This window comes from Oncorhynchus kisutch, linkage group LG1, assembly GCF_002021735.2.
Source record: "Oncorhynchus kisutch isolate 150728-3 linkage group LG1, Okis_V2, whole genome shotgun sequence".
In the NCBI taxonomy this organism is placed as follows: domain Eukaryota; kingdom Metazoa; phylum Chordata; class Actinopteri; order Salmoniformes; family Salmonidae; genus Oncorhynchus; species Oncorhynchus kisutch.
In genome coordinates, this window is record NC_034174.2 from 15667126 (window position 1) to 15691129 (window position 24004).

At 48.1% G+C, this 24004-nt stretch overlaps 1 protein-coding gene across 2 annotated transcripts; it reads left to right on the top strand.

Annotated features, from left to right (window-relative positions):
• The first annotated feature begins 474 nt into the window (after nt 1–474).
• On the top strand, nt 475–24000 carry LOC109864765 (guanine nucleotide-binding protein G(t) subunit alpha-1). 2 transcript variants are annotated; one of them, XM_020452741.2, is made up of 9 exons: nt 475–852; nt 19048–19090; nt 19189–19330; nt 19680–19837; nt 20816–20944; nt 21126–21255; nt 22330–22483; nt 22697–22911; nt 23146–23958. In XM_020452741.2, exons 1-8 carry the CDS (start codon nt 747–749, stop codon nt 22885–22887), a joined length of 1053 nt encoding a protein of 350 aa, XP_020308330.2. In that variant the 5' UTR covers nt 475–746; the 3' UTR covers nt 22888–22911; nt 23146–23958. The 2 variants fall into 2 exon arrangements, with proteins under 2 accessions (XP_020308330.2, XP_031693045.1); XM_031837185.1 differs by having other exon boundaries at nt 480–852; nt 23117–24000.
• Nucleotides 24001–24004: the final 4 nt, after the last annotated feature.

Genomic DNA, 24004 nt, shown 5'->3' on the forward strand with positions numbered 1-24004 from the left:
TACTTTCCGAAGGCACTGTATGTTGTAGTCTTTTTCATTATAAGGTGACATCAGCTTTGCCATGAGAGGCACACTTCAAATAGAGTGAGTCTCTAAGAGTTAGACAATGAAGTCCACAGCAGTAACTACATCTGCCCTGCTGTAGACCAGTGTTCTGTAGAACAATGGGAACTATAGGTGAGCTTCTCATTAACAAGCGATAGCATGATTCATTGTACACTGATCAACTGTACACCTTGTTTCCTCTTTGTGTGAGAGCTCTCACCCCTAACCTCTTTCTACCTCACTTACTTACTACTTACTAAGGTATTTTACTCCTCATGGAACATAGGCCAGTGGATGAAGATGAAGATGTCTTTCTACCTCCCTCACTCTTATCAAGGCAGCTGAGGCCAGATAAGTACTTGAGCCGATGTGCATCTTCCGCTGAGCACAGCAAAGTCCTCCTAAACCTCAACCTAAAAAAGGTTAGGTCACTCATACGCCATGTACCCCTGCATCTCGTTCCCCCTGCCCCAGGAGTCTTCTGTCCTTGTGCCCTATTGGCCATCCCTGATCAGGTGGACAGAGGATGCCTAAAATCTTCTCTAAGACTTGAAAACACTCAATCATTTGCCTCTCCGGTGTTCGTTAAAAGCAGTTGACGTGGCATCTGCGTAGTTGACGACACCAGTCGGCCCTCTAGGTGATCAGCTAGGACGGTTTTCTCCTTTTATTTGGTTTTAAGCTGAAGCCGGGGTGTGAGCATGGGGGCCGGAGCGAGCGCAGAGGACAAGCACTCCAAAGAACTTGAGAAGAAACTCAAGGAGGACGCAGAGAAGGACGCCAGGACAGTCAAGCTGCTGCTTCTGGGTAATGTCTGCCTGTCTGGCCCTCTGGTCCTCTGGCCCTCTGGTCCTCTGGTCCTCTGCTCTGGGGAAGGGCCTGTGTGGAGGGTGGTCTATGGGGTGCCTCATCATAACCTGGTATCCAGACTATGCACTAAATGAGTCATAGGCTCTAAGGCCCTATGTGACTGTCTAGTGATTGAGTCTTATCTGGTCAAAGGTCTGTTGCTCGGGATGGCTTCCTTAGTATTTAATAGAACGTGAAAAGGTTTCTTTCTTAAAAGCAACCTTTGGACACTAAGTGTGTAATCCCATGTTTATATTGCTGAGTAGACTCTACTACACTCTTAGAAAAAAAGGGTTCCAAAAGGGTTTTTCGGTTGTCCCTTTTAGGTTCTAGATCACACCTTTTATCCTAAGAGGGATAGGGATAGAGATAGTTCTGTCCTCCGTCATTTAACCTTGAGAGAGATGTGAAGATCATGTCCATAGTAGTCTCCTGTGGTGTTGAATAATGCAGGTGTGTAGACAGAGACAATGTTATCTTGTCTCTTCGTATTATATTATTAATCATGCAGTTGCCCTAAACCAAATTGGATTGTAATTTAGATTTTACCAGCCTTGCAAACTCATTATTTTGTAATGATTTTGTCTTTATTGGGGATCAATCAAGGTAACTGTCAAAGCTAATAGAACTACTATGACAAATACATTTACCCTCTTGTCGACATATGCTAAATTGACTGAAAATGCTGATATTCAGAGTCACTACATTTTGCATTAGCAACAACGGTGAAGCTAAGTATCCTTGGTCACTCTGCAGGAGCCCGAGGCTGTAGTTTATCCCCCCTGGCTTTCACACTATTGTTCTGAACACTTTGGTAATTACTCAGCTCAAGCCCCTGGTAATCCTCAAACAACAATTGTTGCAGTACAGAAGTCTTAACCCCACACTACTGCACACACACCCTAACCTAATTACCCCAATGCAAACCTATTATAGCTCCACTGACCCCAACATCCACGCTTAACCGAACACCCTGCACCAATACTTCATGAACTAAGTCTTAGCAAGTATCTAGGGGACGAGCGAGAGAGAGAGAGTGCGAGAGAGAGAAACAGACAGACAGACAGTGGGAGGGAGACAGACAGTGGGAGGGAGGGAGGGAGGGAGCACTTTCATGTCATCATAAACTTGATTAAGACCACAACATTGATTGTAGATTCCTGAGTTGTAATAGCCATGTAGTGAACACATGCAGATTGAGGTGGTTCTGTTGACAGAAGAACATTCAGCACAGCACTCTGTTGACACTGTCCCTGAGGGGCCTCAATACCTCATAGACACTCTATTAGAGACTGAGCTAGTGTGTGTCTCTCCCTGACATCGATCAATCAATCAAATTCATTATATAAAGTCATTTTTACATAAGCAGTTACCCGGGCAACTAATAACCATGATGACTGTAGAGGGGCAGCAGGGTCAACTAATACCCATGATGACTGTAGAGGGGCAGCAGGGTCAACTAATAACCACGATGGTTGTAGAGGGGCAGCAGGATCAACTAATAACCATGATGGCTGTAGAGGGGCAGCAGGGTCAACTAATACCCACGATGGCTGTAGAGGGGCAGCAGGATCAACTAATAACCATGATGGCTGTAGAGGGGCAGCAGGGTCAACTAATAACCACGATGGCTGTAGAGGGGCAGCAGGGTCAACTAATAACCATGATGACTGTAGAGGGGCAGCAGGGTCAACCAATACCCATGATGACTGTAGAGGGGCAGCAGGGTCAACTAATAACCATGATGACTGTAGAGGGGCAGCAGGGTCAACTAATAACCATGATGACTGTAGAGGGGCAGCAGGGCCAACTAATACCCATGATGGCTGTAGAGGGGCAGCAGGGTCAACTAATACCCATGATGGCTGTAGAGGGGCAGCAGGGTCAACTAATACCCATGATGGCTGTAGAGGGGCAGCAGGATCAACTAATAACCATGATGGCTGTAGAGGGGCAGCAGGGTCAACTAATAACCATGATGGCTGTAGAGGGACAGCAGGGTCAACTAATAACCATGATGGCTATAGAGGGAAAGCAGGGTCAACTAATAACCATGATGGCTGTAGAGGAGAAGCAGGGTCAACTAATAACCATGATGGATATAGAGGGGCAGCAGGGCAAACTAATAACCATGATGACTGTAGAGGGGCAGCAGGGTCAACCAATACCCATGATGACTGTAGAGGGTCAGCAGGGTCAACTAATAACCATGATGACTGTAGAGGGGCAGCAGGGTCAACTAATAACCATGATGACTGTAGAGGGGCAGCAGGGCCAACTAATACCTATGATGGCTGTAGAGGGGCAGCAGGGTCAACTAATACCCATGATGGCTGTAGAGGGGCAGCAGGGTCAACTAATACCCATGATGGCTGTAGAGGGGCAGCAGGATCAACTAATAACCATGATGGCTGTAGAGGGGCAGCAGGGTCAACTAATAACCATGATGGCTGTAGAGGGACAGCAGGGTCAACTAATAACCATGATGGCTATAGAGGGAAAGCAGGGTCAACTAATAACCATGATGGCTGTAGAGGGGAAGCAGGGTCAACTAATAACCATGATGGATATAGAGGGGCAGCAGGGTCAACTAATAACCATGATGGCTATAGAAGGGCAGCAGGGCAAACTAATAACCATGATGACTGTAGAGGGGCAGCAGGGTCAACTAATAACCATGATGGCTGAAGAGTGGCAGCAGGGTCAACTAATAACTATGATGGCTGAAAAGGGGCAGCAGGGCCAACTAATAACCATGATGGCTGTAGAGGGGCAGCAGGGTCAATTAATAACCATGATGACTGTAGAGGGGCAGCAGGGTCAACTAATAACCACGATGGTTGTAGAGGGGCAGCAGGATCAACTAATAACCATGATGGCTGTAGAGGGGCAGCAGGGTCAACTAATACCCATGATGGCTGTAGAGGGGCAGCAGGGTCAACTAATACCCATGATGGCTGTAGAGGGGCAGCAGGGTCAACTAATAACCACGATGGCTGTAGAGGGGCAGCAGGGTCAACTAATAACCATGATGACTGTAGAGGGGCAGCAGGGTCAACCAATGCCCATGATGACTGTAGAGGGGCAGCAGGGTCAACCAATACCCATGATGACTGTAGAGGGGCAGCAGGGTCAACTAATAACCATGATGACTGTAGAGGGGCAGCAGGGTCAACTAATAACCATGATGACTGTAGAGGGGCAGCAGGGCCAACTAATACCCATGATGGCTGTAGAGGGGCAGCAGGGTCAACTAATACCCATGATGGCTGTAGAGGGGCAGCAGGGTCAACTAATACCCATGATGGCTGTAGAGGGGCAGCAGGATCAACTAATAACCATGATGGCTGTAGAGGGGCAGCAGGGTCAACTAATAACCATGATGGCTGTAGAGGGACATCAGGGTCAACTAATAACCATGATGGCTATAGAGGGAAAGCAGGGTCAACTAATAACCATGATGGCTGTAGAGGGGAAGCAGGGTCAACTAATAACCATGATGGATATATAGGGGCAGCAGGGTCAACTAATAACCATGATGGCTATAGAAGGGCAGCAGGGCAAACTAATAACCATGATGACTGTAGAGGGGCAGCAGGGTCAACTAATAACCATGATGGCTGAAGAGTGGCAGCAGGGTCAACTAATAACTATGATGGCTGAAAAGGGGCAGCAGGGCCAACTAATAACCATGATGGCTGTAGAGGGGCAGCAGGGTCAACTAATAACCATGATGACTGTAGAGGGGCAGCAGGGCCAACTAATACCCATGATGGCTGTAGAGGGGCAGCAGGGTCAACTAATACCCATGATGGCTGTAGAGGGGCAGCAGGGTCAACTAATACCCATGATGGCTGTAGAGGGGCAGCAGGATCAACTAATAACCATGATGGCTGTAGAGGGGCAGCAGGGTCAACTAATAACCATGATGGCTGTAGAGGGACAGCAGGGTCAACTAATAACCATGATGGCTATAGAGGGAGAGCAGGGTCAACTAATAACCATGATGGCTGTAGAGGAGAAGCAGGGTCAACTAATAACCATGATGGATATAGAGGGGCAGCAGGGTCAACTAATAACCATGATGGCTATAGAAGGGCAGCAGGGCAAACTAATAACCATGATGACTGTAGAGGGGCAGCAGGGTCAACCAATACCCATGATGACTGTAGAGGGGCAGCAGGGTCAACTAATAACCATGATGACTGTAGAGGGGCAGCAGGGCCAACTAATACCCATGATGGCTGTAGAGGGGCAGCAGGGTCAACTAATACCCATGATGGCTGTAGAGGGGCAGCAGGGTCAACTAATACCCATGATGGCTGTAGAGGGGCAGCAGGATCAACTAATAACCATGATGGCTGTAGAGGGGCAGCAGGGTCAACTAATAACCATGATGGCTGTAGAGGGACAGCAGGGTCAACTAATAACCATGATGGCTATAGAGGGAAAGCAGGGTCAACTAATAACCATGATGGCTGTAGAGGGGAAGCAGGGTCAACTAATAACCATGATGGATATAGAGGGGCAGCAGGGTCAACTAATAACCATGATGGCTATAGAAGGGCAGCAGGGCAAACTAATAACCATGATGACTGTAGAGGGGCAGCAGGGTCAACTAATAACCATGATGGCTGAAGAGTGGCAGCAGGGTCAACTAATAACTATGATGGCTGAAAAGGGGCAGCAGGGCCAACTAATAACCATGATGGCTGTAGAGGGGCAGCAGGGTCAATTAATAACCATGATGACTGTAGAGGGGCAGCAGGGTCAACTAATAACCACGATGGTTGTAGAGGGGCAGCAGGATCAACTAATAACCATGATGGCTGTAGAGGGGCAGCAGGGTCAACTATACCCATGATGGCTGTAGAGGGGCAGCAGGGTCAACTAATACCCATGATGGCTGTAGAGGGGCAGCAGGGTCAACTAATAACCACGATGGCTGTAGAGGGGCAGCAGGGTCAACTAATAACCATGATGACTGTAGAGGGGCAGCAGGGTCAACCAATACCCATGATGACTGTAGAGGGGCAGCAGGGTCAACCAATACCCATGATGACTGTAGAGGGGCAGCAGGGTCAACTAATAACCATGATGACTGTAGAGGGGCAGCAGGGTCAACTAATAACCATGATGACTGTAGAGGGGCAGCAGGGCCAACTAATACCCATGATGGCTGTAGAGGGGCAGCAGGGTCAACTAATACCCATGATGGCTGTAGAGGGGCAGCAGGGTCAACTAATACCCATGATGGCTGTAGAGGGGCAGCAGGGTCTACTAATAACCACGATGGTTGTAGAGGGGCAGCAGGGTCAACTAATAACCATGATGACTGTAGAGGGGCAGCAGGGTCAACTAATAACCATGATGGCTACAGAGGGGCAGCAGGGCCAACTAATAACCATGATGGCTGTAGAGGGGCAGCAGGGTCAACTAATACCCATGATGGCTGTAGAGGGGCAGCAGGGTCAACTAATAACCATGATGACTGTAGAGGGGCAGCAGGGTCAACTAATACCCATGATGACTGTAGAGGGGCAGCAGGGTCAACTAATAACCATGATGACTGTAGAGGGGCAGCAGGGTCAACTAATACCCATGATGACTGTAGAGGGGCAGCAGGGTCAACTAATAACCATGATGGCTGTAGAGGGGCAGCAGGGTCAACTAATACCCATGATGACTGTAGAGGGGCAGCAGGATCAACGAATAACCATGATGGCTGTAGAGGGGCAGCAGGGTCAACTAATACCCATGATGGCTGTAGAGGGGCAGCAGGGTCAACTAATAACCACGATGGCTGTAGAGGGGCAGCAGGGTCAACTAATAACCATGATGACTGTAGAGGGGCAGCAGGGTCAACTAATACCCATGATGACTGTAGAGGGGCAGCAGGGTCAACTAATAACCATAATGACTGTAGAGGGGCAGCAGGGTCAACTAATAACCACGATGGTTGTAGAGGGGCAGCAGGATCAACTAATAACCATGATGGCTGTAGAGGGGCAGCAGGGTCAACTAATACCCATGATGGCTGTAGAGGGGCAGCTGGGTCAACTAATACCCATGATGACTGTAGAGGGGCAGCAGGGTCAACTAATAACCATGATGACTGTAGAGGGGCAGCAGGGTCAACTAATAACCATGATGGCTGTAGAGGGGCAGCAGGGTCAACTAATAACCATGATGACTGTAGAGGGGCAGCAGGGTCAACTAATAACCATGATGACTGTAGAGGGGCAGCAGGGTCAACTAATAACCATGATGGCTGTAGAGGGGCAGCAGGGTCAACTAATACCCATGATGGCTGTAGAGGGGCAGCAGGATCAACTAATAACCATGATGGCTGTAGAGGGGCAGCAGGGTAAACTAATAACCATGATGGCTGTAGAGGGACAGCAGGGTCAACTAATAACCATGATGGCTATAGAGGGAAAGCAGGGTCAACTAATAACCATGATGGCTGTAGAGGGGAAGCAGGGTCAACTAATAACCATGATGGATATAGAGGGGCAGCAGGGTCAACTAATAACCATGATGGCTATAGAAGGGCAGCAGGGCAAACTAATAACCATGATGACTGTAGAGGGGCAGCAGGGTCAACTAATAACCATGATGGCTGAAGAGTGGCAGCAGGGCCAACTAATAACCATGATGGCTGTAAAGGGGCAGCAGGGTCAACTAATAACCATGATGGCTGTAGAGGGGCAGCAGGGTCAACTAATAACAATGATGGCTACAGAGGGGCAGCAGGGCCAACTAATAACCATGATGGCTGTAGAGGGGCAGCAGGGTCAATTAATAACCATGATGACTGTAGAGGGGCAGCAGGGTCAACTAATAACCACGATGGTTGTAGAGGGGCAGCAGGATCAACTAATAACCATGATGGCTGTAGAGGGGCAGCAGGGTCAACTAATACCCATGATGGCTGTAGAGAGGCAGCTGGGTCAACTAATACCCATGATGGCTGTAGAGGGGCAGCAGGATCAACTAATAACCATGATGGCTGTAGAGGGGCAGCAGGGTCTACTAATAACCACGATGGCTGTAGAGGGGCAGCAGGGTCAACTAATAACCATGATGACTGTAGAGGGGCAGCAGGGTCAACTAATACCCATGATGACTGTAGAGGGGCAGCAGAGTCAACTAATAACCATGATGACTGTAGAGGGGCAGCAGGGTCAACTAATACCCATGATGACTGTAGAGGGGCAGCAGGGTCAACTAATAACCACGATGATTGTAGAGGGGCAGCAGGATCAACTAATAACCATGATGGCTGTAGAGGGGCAGCAGGGTCAACTAATACCCATGATGGCTGTAGAGGGGCAGCAGGATCAACTAATAACCATGATGGCTGTAGAGGGGCAGCAGGGTCAACTAATAACCACGATGGGTATAGAAGGGCAGCAGGGCAAACTAATAACCATGATGACTGTAGAGGGGCAGCAGGGTCAACTAATAACCATGATGGCTGAAGAGTGGCAGCAGGGCCAACTAATAACCATGATGGCTGTAGAGGGGCAGCAGGGTCAACTAATAACCATGATGGCTGTAGAGGGGCAGCAGGGTCAACTAATAACCACGATGGCTGTAGAGGGGCAGCAGGGTCAACTAATAACCATGATGACTGTAGAGGGGCAGCAGGGTCAACTAATACCCATGATGACTGTAGAGGGGCAGCAGAGTCAACTAATACCCATGATGGCTGTAGAGGGGCAGCAGGGTCAACTAATAACCACGATGGCTGTAGAGGGGCAGCAGGGTCAACTAATAATCATGATGACTGTAGAGGGGCAGCAGGGTCAACCAATACCCATGATGACTGTAGAGGGGCAGCAGGGTCAACTAATAACCATGATGACTGTAGAGGGGCAGCAGGGTCAACTAATAACCATGATGACTGTAGAGGGGCAGCAGGGCCAACTAATACCCATGATGGCTGTAGAGGGGCAGCAGGGTCAACTAATAACCACGATTGCTGTAGAGGGGCAGCAGGGTCAACTAATAATCATGATGACTGTAGAGGGGCAGCAGGGTCAACCAATACCCATGATGACTGTAGAGGGGCAGCAGGGTCAACTAATAACCATGATGACTGTAGAGGGGCAGCAGGGTCAACTAATAACCATGATGACTGTAGAGGGGCAGCAGGGCCAACTAATACCCATGATGGCTGTAGAGGGGCAGCAGGGTCAACTAATAACCACGATTGCTGTAGAGGGGCAGCAGGGTCAACTAATAACCATGATGACTGTAGAGGGGCAGCAGGGTCAACTAATACCCATGATGACTGTAGAGGGGCAGCAGGGCCAACTAATAACCATGATGACTGTAGAGGGGCAGCAGGGTCAATTAATAACCATGATGACTGTAGAGGGGCAGCAGGGTCAACTAATAACCATGATGACTGTAGAGGGGCAGCAGGGTCAACTAATACCCATGATGACTGTAGAGGGGCAGCAGGGTCTACTAATAACCACGATGGTTGTAGAGGGGCAGCAGGGTCAACTAATAACCATGATGACTGTAGAGGGGCAGCAGGGTCAACTAATAACCATGATGGCTACAGAGGGGCAGCAGGGCCAACTAATAACCATGATGGCTGTAGAGGGGCAGCAGGGTCAACTAATACCCATGATGGCTGTAGAGGGGCAGCAGGGTCAACTAATAACCATGATGACTGTAGAGGGGCAGCAGGGTCAACTAATACCCATGATGACTGTAGAGGGGCAGCAGGGTCAACTAATAACCATGATGACTGTAGAGGGGCAGCAGGGTCAACTAATACCCATGATGACTGTAGAGGGGCAGCAGGGTCAACTAATAACCATGATGGCTGTAGAGGGGCAGCAGGGTCAACTAATACCCATGATGACTGTAGAGGGGCAGCAGGATCAACGAATAACCATGATGGCTGTAGAGGGGCAGCAGGGTCAACTAATACCCATGATGGCTGTAGAGGGGCAGCAGGGTCAACTAATAACCACGATGGCTGTAGAGGGGCAGCAGGGTCAACTAATAACCATGATGACTGTAGAGGGGCAGCAGGGTCAACTAATACCCATGATGACTGTAGAGGGGCAGCAGGGTCAACTAATAACCATAATGACTGTAGAGGGGCAGCAGGGTCAACTAATAACCACGATGGTTGTAGAGGGGCAGCAGGATCAACTAATAACCATGATGGCTGTAGAGGGGCAGCAGGGTCAACTAATACCCATGATGGCTGTAGAGGGGCAGCTGGGTCAACTAATACCCATGATGACTGTAGAGGGGCAGCAGGGTCAACTAATAACCATGATGACTGTAGAGGGGCAGCAGGGTCAACTAATAACCATGATGGCTGTAGAGGGGCAGCAGGGTCAACTAATAACCATGATGACTGTAGAGGGGCAGCAGGGTCAACTAATAACCATGATGACTGTAGAGGGGCAGCAGGGTCAACTAATAACCATGATGGCTGTAGAGGGGCAGCAGGGTCAACTAATACCCATGATGGCTGTAGAGGGGCAGCAGGATCAACTAATAACCATGATGGCTGTAGAGGGGCAGCAGGGTAAACTAATAACCATGATGGCTGTAGAGGGACAGCAGGGTCAACTAATAACCATGATGGCTATAGAGGGAAAGCAGGGTCAACTAATAACCATGATGGCTGTAGAGGGGAAGCAGGGTCAACTAATAACCATGATGGATATAGAGGGGCAGCAGGGTCAACTAATAACCATGATGGCTATAGAAGGGCAGCAGGGCAAACTAATAACCATGATGACTGTAGAGGGGCAGCAGGGTCAACTAATAACCATGATGGCTGAAGAGTGGCAGCAGGGCCAACTAATAACCATGATGGCTGTAAAGGGGCAGCAGGGTCAACTAATAACCATGATGGCTGTAGAGGGGCAGCAGGGTCAACTAATAACTATGATGGCTGAAAAGGGGCAGCAGGGCCAACTAATAACCATGATGGCTGTAGAGGGGCAGCAGGGTCAATTAATAACCATGATGACTGTAGAGGGGCAGCAGGGTCAACTAATAACCACGATGGTTGTAGAGGGGCAGCAGGATCAACTAATAACCATGATGGCTGTAGAGGGGCAGCAGGGTCAACTAATACCCATGATGGCTGTAGAGAGGCAGCTGGGTCAACTAATACCCATGATGGCTGTAGAGGGGCAGCAGGATCAACTAATAACCATGATGGCTGTAGAGGGGCAGCAGGGTCTACTAATAACCACGATGGCTGTAGAGGGGCAGCAGGGTCAACTAATAACCATGATGACTGTAGAGGGGCAGCAGGGTCAACTAATACCCATGATGACTGTAGAGGGGCAGCAGAGTCAACTAATAACCATGATGACTGTAGAGGGGCAGCAGGGTCAACTAATACCCATGATGACTGTAGAGGGGCAGCAGGGTCAACTAATAACCACGATGATTGTAGAGGGGCAGCAGGATCAACTAATAACCATGATGGCTGTAGAGGGGCAGCAGGGTCAACTAATACCCATGATGGCTGTAGAGGGGCAGCAGGATCAACTAATAACCATGATGGCTGTAGAGGGGCAGCAGGGTCAACTAATAACCACGATGGGTATAGAAGGGCAGCAGGGCAAACTAATAACCATGATGACTGTAGAGGGGCAGCAGGGTCAACTAATAACCATGATGGCTGAAGAGTGGCAGCAGGGCCAACTAATAACCATGATGGCTGTAGAGGGGCAGCAGGGTCAACTAATAACCATGATGGCTGTAGAGGGGCAGCAGGGTCAACTAATAACCACGATGGCTGTAGAGGGGCAGCAGGGTCAACTAATAACCATGATGACTGTAGAGGGGCAGCAGGGTCAACTAATACCCATGATGACTGTAGAGGGGCAGCAGAGTCAACTAATACCCATGATGGCTGTAGAGGGGCAGCAGGGTCAACTAATAACCACGATGGCTGTAGAGGGGCAGCAGGGTCAACTAATAATCATGATGACTGTAGAGGGGCAGCAGGGTCAACCAATACCCATGATGACTGTAGAGGGGCAGCAGGGTCAACTAATAACCATGATGACTGTAGAGGGGCAGCAGGGTCAACTAATAACCATGATGACTGTAGAGGGGCAGCAGGGCCAACTAATACCCATGATGGCTGTAGAGGGGCAGCAGGGTCAACTAATAACCACGATTGCTGTAGAGGGGCAGCAGGGTCAACTAATAATCATGATGACTGTAGAGGGGCAGCAGGGTCAACCAATACCCATGATGACTGTAGAGGGGCAGCAGGGTCAACTAATAACCATGATGACTGTAGAGGGGCAGCAGGGTCAACTAATAACCATGATGACTGTAGAGGGGCAGCAGGGCCAACTAATACCCATGATGGCTGTAGAGGGGCAGCAGGGTCAACTAATAACCACGATTGCTGTAGAGGGGCAGCAGGGTCAACTAATAACCATGATGACTGTAGAGGGGCAGCAGGGTCAACTAATACCCATGATGACTGTAGAGGGGCAGCAGGGCCAACTAATAACCATGATGACTGTAGAGGGGCAGCAGGGTCAATTAATAACCATGATGACTGTAGAGGGGCAGCAGGGTCAACTAATAACCATGATGACTGTAGAGGGGCAGCAGGGTCAACTAATACCCATGATGACTGTAGAGGGGCAGCAGGGTCTACTAATAACCACGATGGTTGTAGAGGGGCAGCAGGGTCAACTAATAACCATGATGACTGTAGAGGGGCAGCAGGGTCAACTAATAACCATGATGGCTACAGAGGGGCAGCAGGGCCAACTAATAACCATGATGGCTGTAGAGGGGCAGCAGGGTCAACTAATACCCATGATGGCTGTAGAGGGGCAGCAGGGTCAACTAATAACCATGATGACTGTAGAGGGGCAGCAGGGTCAACTAATACCCATGATGACTGTAGAGGGGCAGCAGGGTCAACTAATAACCATGATGACTGTAGAGGGGCAGCAGGGTCAACTAATACCCATGATGACTGTAGAGGGGCAGCAGGGTCAACTAATAACCATGATGGCTGTAGAGGGGCAGCAGGGTCAACTAATACCCATGATGACTGTAGAGGGGCAGCAGGATCAACGAATAACCATGATGGCTGTAGAGGGGCAGCAGGGTCAACTAATACCCATGATGGCTGTAGAGGGGCAGCAGGGTCAACTAATAACCACGATGGCTGTAGAGGGGCAGCAGGGTCAACTAATAACCATGATGACTGTAGAGGGGCAGCAGGGTCAACTAATACCCATGATGACTGTAGAGGGGCAGCAGGGTCAACTAATAACCATAATGACTGTAGAGGGGCAGCAGGGTCAACTAATAACCACGATGGTTGTAGAGGGGCAGCAGGATCAACTAATAACCATGATGGCTGTAGAGGGGCAGCAGGGTCAACTAATACCCATGATGGCTGTAGAGGGGCAGCTGGGTCAACTAATACCCATGATGACTGTAGAGGGGCAGCAGGGTCAACTAATAACCATGATGACTGTAGAGGGGCAGCAGGGTCAACTAATAACCATGATGGCTGTAGAGGGGCAGCAGGGTCAACTAATAACCATGATGACTGTAGAGGGGCAGCAGGGTCAACTAATAACCATGATGACTGTAGAGGGGCAGCAGGGTCAACTAATAACCATGATGGCTGTAGAGGGGCAGCAGGGTCAACTAATACCCATGATGGCTGTAGAGGGGCAGCAGGATCAACTAATAACCATGATGGCTGTAGAGGGGCAGCAGGGTAAACTAATAACCATGATGGCTGTAGAGGGACAGCAGGGTCAACTAATAACCATGATGGCTATAGAGGGAAAGCAGGGTCAACTAATAACCATGATGGCTGTAGAGGGGAAGCAGGGTCAACTAATAACCATGATGGATATAGAGGGGCAGCAGGGTCAACTAATAACCATGATGGCTATAGAAGGGCAGCAGGGCAAACTAATAACCATGATGACTGTAGAGGGGCAGCAGGGTCAACTAATAACCATGATGGCTGAAGAGTGGCAGCAGGGCCAACTAATAACCATGATGGCTGTAAAGGGGCAGCAGGGTCAACTAATAACCATGATGGCTGTAGAGGGGCAGCAGGGTCAACTAATAACAATGATGGCTACAGAGGGGCAGCAGGGCCAACTAATAACCATGATGGCTGTAGAGGGGCAGCAGGGTCAATTAATAACCATGATGACTGTAGAGGGGCAGCAGGGTCAACTAATAACCACGATGGTTGTAGAGGGGCAGCAGGATCAACTAATAACCATGATGGCTGTAGAGGGGCAGCAGGGTCAACTAATACCCATGATGGCTGTAGAGGGGCAGCTGGGTCAACTAATACCCATGATGGCTGTAGAGGGACAGCAGGGTCAACTAATACCCATGATGACTGTAGAGGGGCAGCAGAGTCAACTAATAACCATGATGACTGTAGAGGGGCAGCAGGGTCAACTAATACCCATGATGACTGTAGAGGGGCAGCAGGGTCAACTAATAACCACGATGATTGTAGAGGGGCAGCAGGATCAACTAATAACCATGATGGCTGTAGAGGGGCAGCAGGGTCAACTAATATCCATGATGGCTGTAGAGGGGCAGCAGGATCAACTAATAACCATGATGACTGTAGAGGGGCAGCAGGGTCAACTAATACCCATGATGGCTGTAGAGGGGCAGCAGGATCAACTAATAACCATGATGGCTGTAGAGGGGCAGCAGGGTCAACTAATAACCATGATGGCTGTAGAGGGAAAGCAGGGTCAACTAATAACCATGATGGCTATAGAGGGAAAGCAGGGTCAACTAATAACCATGATGGCTGTAGAGGGGAAGCAGGGTCAACTAATAACCATGATGGATATAGAGGGGCAGCAGGGTCAACTAATAACCATGATGGCTATAGAAGGGCAGCAGGGCAAACTAATAACCATGATGACTGTAGAGGGGCAGCAGGGTCAACTAATAACCATGATGGCTGAAGAGTGGCAGCAGGGCCAACTAATAACCATGATGGCTGTAGAGGGGCAGCAGGGTCAACTAATAACCATGATGGTTGTAGAGGGGCAGCAGGGTCAACTAATAACAATGATGGCTACAGAGGGGCAGCAGGGCCAACTAATAACCATGATGGCTGTAGAGGGGCAGCAGGGTCAACTAATAACTATGATGGCTGAAAAGGGGCAGCAGGGCCAACTAATAACCATGATGGCTGTAGAGGGGCAGCAGGGTCAATTAATAACCATGATGACTGTAGAGGGGCAGCAGGGTCAACTAATAACCACGATGGTTGTAGAGGGGCAGCAGGATCAACTAATAACCATGATGGCTGTAGAGGGGCAGCAGGGTCAACTAATACCCATGATGGCTGTAGAGAGGCAGCTGGGTCAACTAATACCCATGATGGCTGTAGAGGGGCAGCAGGATCAACTAATAACCATGATGGCTGTAGAGGGGCAGCAGGGTCTACTAATAACCACGATGGCTGTAGAGGGGCAGCAGGGTCAACTAATAACCATGATGACTGTAGAGGGGCAGCAGGGTCAACTAATACCCATGATGACTGTAGAGGGGCAGCAGAGTCAACTAATAACCATGATGACTGTAGAGGGGCAGCAGGGTCAACTAATACCCATGATGACTGTAGAGGGGCAGCAGGGTCAACTAATAACCACGATGATTGTAGAGGGGCAGCAGGATCAACTAATAACCATGATGGCTGTAGAGGGGCAGCAGGGTCAACTAATACCCATGATGGCTGTAGAGGGGCAGCAGGATCAACTAATAACCATGATGGCTGTAGAGGGGCAGCAGGGTCAACTAATAACCACGATGGGTATAGAAGGGCAGCAGGGCAAACTAATAACCATGATGACTGTAGAGGGGCAGCAGGGTCAACTAATAACCATGATGGCTGAAGAGTGGCAGCAGGGCCAACTAATAACCATGATGGCTGTAGAGGGGCAGCAGGGTCAACTAATAACCATGATGGCTGTAGAGGGGCAGCAGGGTCAACTAATAACCACGATGGCTGTAGAGGGGCAGCAGGGTCAACTAATAACCATGATGACTGTAGAGGGGCAGCAGGGTCAACTAATACCCATGATGACTGTAGAGGGGCAGCAGAGTCAACTAATAACCATGATGACTGTAGAGGGGCAGCAGGGTCAACTAATAACTATGATGGCTGAAAAGGGGCAGCAGGGCCAACTAATAACCATGATGGCTGTAGAGGGGCAGCAGGGTCAATTAATAACCATGATGACTGTAGAGGGGCAGCAGGGTCAACTAATAACCACGATGGTTGTAGAGGGGCAGCAGGATCAACTAATAACCATGATGGCTGTAGAGGGGCAGCAGGGTCAACTAATACCCATGATGGCTGTAGAGGGGCAGCAGGGTCAACTAATACCCATGATGGCTGTAGAGGGGCAGCAGGATCAACTAATAACCATGATGGCTGTAGAGGGGCAGCAGGGTCAACTAATAACCATGATGGCTGTAGAGGGACAGCAGGGTCAACTAATAACCACAATGGCTGTAGAGGGGCAGCAGGGTCAACTAATAACCATGATGACTGTAGAGGGGCAGCAGGGTCAACTAATACCCATGATGACTGTGGAGGGGCAGCAGGGTCAACTAATAACCATGATGGCTGTAGAGGGGCAGCAGGGTCAACTAATAACCATGATGGCTGTAGAGGGCCAGCAGGGCCAACTAATAAACATGATGGCTGTAGAGGGGCAGCAGGAGAGAATAACAACCATGATGGCTGTAGAGGGGCTGCAGGGTCAACTAATAACCATGATGGCTATAGAGGGGCAGCAGGGTCAACTAATAACCATGATGGCTGAAGAGGGGCAGCAGGGCCAACTAATAATCATGATGGCTGTAGAGGGGCAGCAGGGTCAACTAATAACCATGATGGCTATAGAGGGGCAGTAGGGTCGACTAATAACCATGATGGCTATAGAGGGGCAGCAGGGTCAACTAATAACCATGATGGCTATAGAGGGCAGCAGGGCCAACTAATAACCATGATGGCTGTAGAAGGGCAGCAGGAGAGAATAATGACCATGATGGCTGTCGAGGGGCAACTAGGTCAACTAATAACCATGATGGCTGTAGAGGAGCAGCAGGGCCAACTAATAACTATGATGGCTATAGAGGGGCAGCAGAGTCAACTAATAATATGATGGCGGTAGAGTGGCAGCAGGGTCAACTAATAACCATGATGGCTGAAGAGTGGCAGCAGGGCCAATTAATAACCATGATGGCTGTAGAGGGGCAGCAGGGTCAACTAATAACCATGATGGCTATAGAGGGGCAGCAGGGCCAACTAATAACCATGATGGCTGTAGAGGGGCAGCAGGGTCAACTAATAACTATGATGGCTGTAGAGGGGCGGCAGGGCCAACTAATAACCATGATGGCTGTAGAGGGGCAGCAGGGTCAATTAATAACCATGATGGCTATAGAGGGGCAGCAGGATCAACTAATAACCATGATGGCTATAGAGGGGCAGCAGGGTCAACTAATAACCATGATGGCTGAAGAGGGGCAGCAGGGCCAACTAATCACCATGATGGCTGTAGAGGGGCAGCAGGGTCAATTAATAACCATGATGGCTATAGAGGGGCAGCAGGGTCAACTAATAACCATGATGGCTGTAGAGGGGCAGCAGGGTCAACTAATAACCATGATGGCTGTAGAAGGGCAGCAGGAGAGAAGAATAACCATGATGGCTGTCGAGGGGCAGCAGGGTCAACTAATAACCATGATGTCTGTAGAGGGGCAGCAGGGTCAACTAATAACCATGATGGCTATAGAGGGGCAGCGGGGTCAACTAATAACTATGATGGGTATAGAGGGGCAGCAGGGTCAACTAATAACCATGATGGATATAGAGGGGCAGCAGGGCCCATTAATAACCATGATGGCTGTAGAGGGGCAGCAGGTTCAACTAATAACCATGATGGATATAGAGGGGCAGCAGGGCCAATTAATAACCATGATGGCTGTGGAGGGGCAGCAGGGTCAACTAATAATGAGATGGCGGTAGAGGGGCAGCAAGGTCAACTAATAACCATGATGGCTGTAGAGGGGCAGCAGGGTCAACTAATAACCATGATGGCTGAAGAGGGGCAGCAGTTTAAACTAATAACCATGATGGATATAGAGGGGCAGCAGGGCCAATTAATAACCATGATGGATATAGAGGGGCAGCAGGGCCAACTAATAACCATGATGGATATAGAGGGGCAGCAGGGCCAAATAATAACCATGATGGATATAGAGGGGCAGCAGGGTCAACTAATAACCATGATGGCTATAGAAGGGCAGCAGGGCAAACTAATAACCATGATGGCTGTAGAGGGGCAGCAGGTTCAACGAATAACCATGATTGCTGTAGAGGGGCAGCAGGGTCAACTAATAACCATGATGGCTGTAGAGGGGCAGCAGGTTCAACTAATAACCATGATGGATATAGTTGGGAAGCAGGAGAGAATAATAACCATGATGGCTGTAGAGGGGCAGCAGGTTCAACTAATAACCATGATGGATATAGATGGGAAGCAGGAGAGAATAATAACCATGATGGATATAGATGGGAAGCAGGAGAGAATAATAACCATGACAGCTGTAGAGGGTGCAGCAGCAAAGTGAGTCATACTGCATCTCTGTGACAATATAGGTCAGGGATAGAGAAAGTTCTTCCTGACATCAGCTTTGAAGGGGCTTAGGACAGGAGTAATGAGCTTGGTGCCCTTGTGTGGCTCCTCTGTGGGCCAATGTACACACCAACTCAACAGGGAGGACCATAACAAGTCAGGAAAGAAAATGGTGGGAATAGTAGCAGAGGAATGTTAAAGAAAAGTGAAATAGAATAAGGGAGTACACTTTGTGACCTTGTTTGCCCCTAGTTTTTGTAATCCAGGTCTAAAATAGTTTAACACTGCAGCCAAGTGGTCATGTTTGGTACTTTAAATGTGATGCCTACTTCTATAGAGACTGATCTACACCCTCCCAAGACCTTGCCATGCCCAGATAATGGTCTCCTACCACTGGCTGTCATTTATATATACAGTACCTGAGATCTAAATAAGTGTACTGTTTTCCTCACTTTTGTGCATATAGGTGCTGGAGAATCAGGAAAGAGCACAATCGTGAAACAGATGAAGTGAGTCTAGTAACTCTATTGTACCAATTTAAATGTCATAAAAGGATCAGTGTCTCAACAATCAAATTAATTTGTGGAATCTTGTTTTCTCACAACAGAATTATCCATCAAGATGGTTACTCTCTTGAGGAGTCTATGGAGTTTGTCACCATCATCTACAGCAATACCCTTCAGTCCATCATGGCTATTGTAAAGGGTATGACTCAACTCAACATTGGCTATGGTGACTCCGCTCAGCAGGTAGTTACTGACTGTCTACTGCAGGGTTCCTAAACTCGATCCTGGAGCACGTTTTGGTTTTTGCCCTAGCACTACACAGCTGACTAAAATATCCAACTCGTTATCATGCTTTGATTATTTGAATCAGCTGTGTAGTGCTAGGGAAAAACCCAAACCGTGCACCCAGAACCAAGTTTGGGAAACGTTGTTCTAGAGAACACTATTCCGACAGATGGTTACATAACATAACCAAGCCAGGCATCATATTATTTGGGATATGATGTTCCTTTGTCAGACTGGGTATAGTACGCAATCTAAGTGTGGAGGTATGATTTTGTACTTGCTTGTGTCTGCGTGTGTTGGTTTGTAGGACGACTCCAGGAAGCTCATGCATCTAGCAGACACCATTGAGGAGGGCTCCATGCCCAAGGAGTTGTCTGACATCATCATCCGGCTGTGGAAGGACACTGGCATCCAGGCATGCTACGACAGGGCCTCTGAGTACCAGCTTAACGATTCTGCTGGATAGTAGGTTCACTCTCCTGGACTGGACCAACCCCATCCCCGTTCCCTTTTCCCCATGACAGCACACCATCATATCCACAAAGGGCTTGTTTCCCAGACACATATTAAGTTAAATCCTGAACTAAAATGCTCTTTGAATGTAGGATCTCCATTGTGAATGCTTTTTAGTCCAGGACCAGGGTGTCTGGGAAACTAGCACCTAAGAGCTTTGTTCTCTCTTACTAGTCTGTTGATGAACCAGATTAAGGTAGGTTGTTTTTCATAACCACTCTCTCCGTGTCCCAGCTAACTATCTGAGGCTGGATATATCCTCACTGAGCAGGATATAACCTCACTATGTCCCACCTAGCTATCTGAATGACTTGGAGAGGCTGGTCCAGCCTGGATATATCCCCACTGAGTAGGAAGTAACCACTCTCTCTCACTATGTCCCACCTAGCTATCTGAATGACTTGGAGAGGCTGGTCCAGCCTGGATATATCCCCACTGAGTAGGAAGTAACCACTCTCTCTCTCGGTGTCCCACCTAGCTATCTGAATGACTTGGAGAGGCTGGTCCAGCCTGGATATATCCCCACTGAGTAGGAAGTAACCACTCTCTCTCTCGGTGTCCCACCTAGCTATCTGAATGACTTGGAGAGGCTGGTCCAGCCTGGATATATCCCCACTGAGTAGGAAGTAACCACTCTCTCTCTCGGTGTCCCACCTAGCTATCTGAATGACTTGGAGAAGCTGGTCCAGCCTGGATATATCCCCACTGAGTAGGAAGTAACCACTCTCTCTCTCTCGGTGTCCCACCTAGCTATCTGAATGACTTGGAGAGGCTGGTCCAGCCTGGATATATCCCCACTGAGTAGGAAGTAACCACTCTCTCTCACTATGTCCCACCTAGCTATCTGAATGACTTGGAGAGGCTGGTCCAGCCTGGATATATCCCCACTGAGTAGGAAATAACCACTCTCTCTCTCGGTGTCCTACCTAGCTATCTGAATGACTTGGAGAGGCTGGTCCAGCCTGGATATATCCCCACTGAACAGGACATGTTGCGATCCAGGGTAAAGACCACTGGTATCATAGAGACCCAGTTCGGCTTAAAAGATCTCAACTTCAGGTGAGGCTACAAACACAACACAATTATACCCGCATTAATCCCCATGGATCAGAATCACAAAAACATTGAAAAGCAACAATTATCTTTAAGAAATCGAATAAGCTTAGATGTCCATTGTAATAATATAGTAATAACATTGGCGATCAACATTGACATCTGTCTCTCTCTCGCTGTCCTGCAGGATGTTTGACGTGGGCGGCCAGCGTTCAGAGAGGAAGAAATGGATCCACTGTTTTGAGGGAGTGACCTGTATTATCTTCATCGCTGCTCTGAGCGCCTACGACATGGTGCTGGTGGAGGATGACGAAGTGGTGAGATACATTATCGTCACATTGTAGACACTAGATTGAGGTAGTCACTGTAGGACGAAGTGGTGAGATATCAGCATCATCATCATAGACACTAGATTGAAGGAGTCGCTGTAGGACGAAGTGGTGAGATATCATCATCATAGACACTAGATTGAAGGAGTCACTGTAGAATGAAGTGGTGAGATATCATCATCATAGACACTAGATTGAAGTAGTCATTGTAGGACGAAGTGGTGAGATATCATCATCATAGACACTAGATTGAAGGAGTCGCTGTAGGACGAAGTGGTGAGATATCATCATCATAGACACTAGATTGAAGGAGTCACTGTAGAATGAAGTGGTGAGATATCATCATCATAGACACTAGATTGAAGTAGTCATTGTAGGACGAAGTGGTGAGATATCATCATCATAGACACTAGATTGAAGGAGTCGCTGTAGGACGAAGTGGTGAGATATCATCATCATCATCATAGACACTAGATTGAAGGACTCGCTGTAGGACGAAGTGGTGAGATATCATCATAGACACTAGATTGAAGGAGTCACTGTAGGACGAAGTGGTGAGATATCATCATCATCATCATAGACACTAGATTGAGGTAGTCACTGTAGGACGAAGTGGTGAGATATCATCATCATAGACACTAGATTGAGGTAGTCACTGTAGGATGAAGGGGTGAGATATCATCATCATAGACACTAGATTGAGGTAGTCACTGTAGGACGAAGTGGTGAGATATCATCATCATAGACACTAGATTGAGGTAGTCACTGTAGGATGAAGTGGTGAGATATCATCATCATAGACACTAGATTGAGGTAGTCACTGCATTGTCTCACGTCAGAAAGCACGGCGGCCGTCTGCACTGATGGCTCCTGGAGATGCTTGTCACGTTAGAAAGATGCCATCTGACGGAAGACAATGGTAGTCACCATGGAACTGTATGGACAGAGTAGTGGTCACACTAGCTGCTTTGTGATCTCATGGAGAGATTTATTGTAGAATAATCAGTTTCATTAGCTTGTTTCTTGCGTGTAATCCATCGGTGTGATTCTCTCCTCATGAAGAACCGAATGCACGAGAGTCTCCACCTGTTCAACAGTATCTGCAACCACCGCTACTTTATAGCCACCTCCATCGTACTCTTCCTCAACAAGAAAGATGTCTTCACCGAGAAGATCAAGAAGGCTCACCTGAGCATGTGCTTCCCCGACTACGACGGTGAGCTCACAACAGCAGATCTGCCACTGGTCTATTCTCCTTGGAACACTCAGTGTTTTCTCAATGTTCTTTTGATGTTAGACCAATGTCAGCTCTTAACTATTGCATATTGTGTTTGTCCATAGCATAAGCCAGGTTTGATTTCAGCTCTTGTTGACTCTTTTGACAGTATTGTAAGTATTATTTCCCTAAATGTTGTTGGATTCCCTGTAGGCCCCAACACCTATGAGGATGCTGGTAACTACATCAAACTCCAGTTCCTGGATCTGAACTTGCGGCGAGATATCAAGGAGGTCTACTCACACATGACCTGTGCCACAGACACAGAGAACGTCAAGTTTGTGTTTGACGCGGTAACTGACATCATCATCAAAGAAAACCTAAAAAGCTGTGGTCTCTTCTAAGAGCCACGCCGTATAGCCATATAGGTGAGTGGAACTCTTCTGGTCTAGACTATACTAGGATACTGAGAGATTGTCTGCCTCTGCCCATTGAATCCCAAAGCCCCATAGTAAACTATAGTTTACCTGAAAGGCGCCACACACAACTCACTATGAATCAGCACATAATTTCTCTGTCACCCACCCAATGGCAGACACGTTGTTATCTCCTATAAACACTCCTCTGTTACAGGCCTAACTCCTCCCCCTTTCAAACTGCAGGCAACAATCTCAAGACCGGATCAAGATGAGAAACTGTCCCTACGAGCTGCCATTCTCCAATAGATTACTACACACATATACAAAGACATTCATTCATACAGTCCAACGCAGTATCATAACCAAAGACAATTCAGTTAATTTGAGACCTTGATGAGCCCTGAGAGAGGTGTAATGTCAGATGATCTATCCTGTACATATGTTATAAGTCAATCATAATCAAGCTGTCATACTTTCTTAGGAACTGTAGTTGAATCATCGACCCTTCGGTCAGCAGAAAGTGCTTCTTCTCCCAGACAGTAAATGTGAATAGGTGTAAGGCAATGTATCATCTCTACGCTCCAGTAACTGGCATATAAAGCCAAAAGAGATGGAAACGAGACGGAAACAAGATGGCCTCCACCTGCACACGCACTTCAACTTGTGTTATAATAAGTTACAAAACCCAATCATTAGCAAAAATGGGTTTTAAGTGTAGATAAGGCATACTAGAACAAAGATTGAGCTGTTAAGTATAGTGGGCACAGTATGAAAGACCTCAAGCTACTGGAGAGGACCAATGTCACATGAAATCGGACCAGTTCATTTTTATATGTCAAACATCAAAGAATTGCAAAGGTAAGGGTAACTTGTAACTCTCTAACTGATGAGCAACTGTAGTAAAAATGCAGTATTTTTAAGTTTGTCGCTTGGTCACAAACCAATTTGAATGCCTTGTAGGTCTTTGGGCCACACATTCTGTACAGAAAAGACAAAGGATGTTACTGTGAAATGTGAATCAGATGATGAGTTATTAAAGCTTCTGTAGAAAACTAACCTCTCTGTGAACTACTTATTGAATAAATTCCTCTCAGTATCGTCA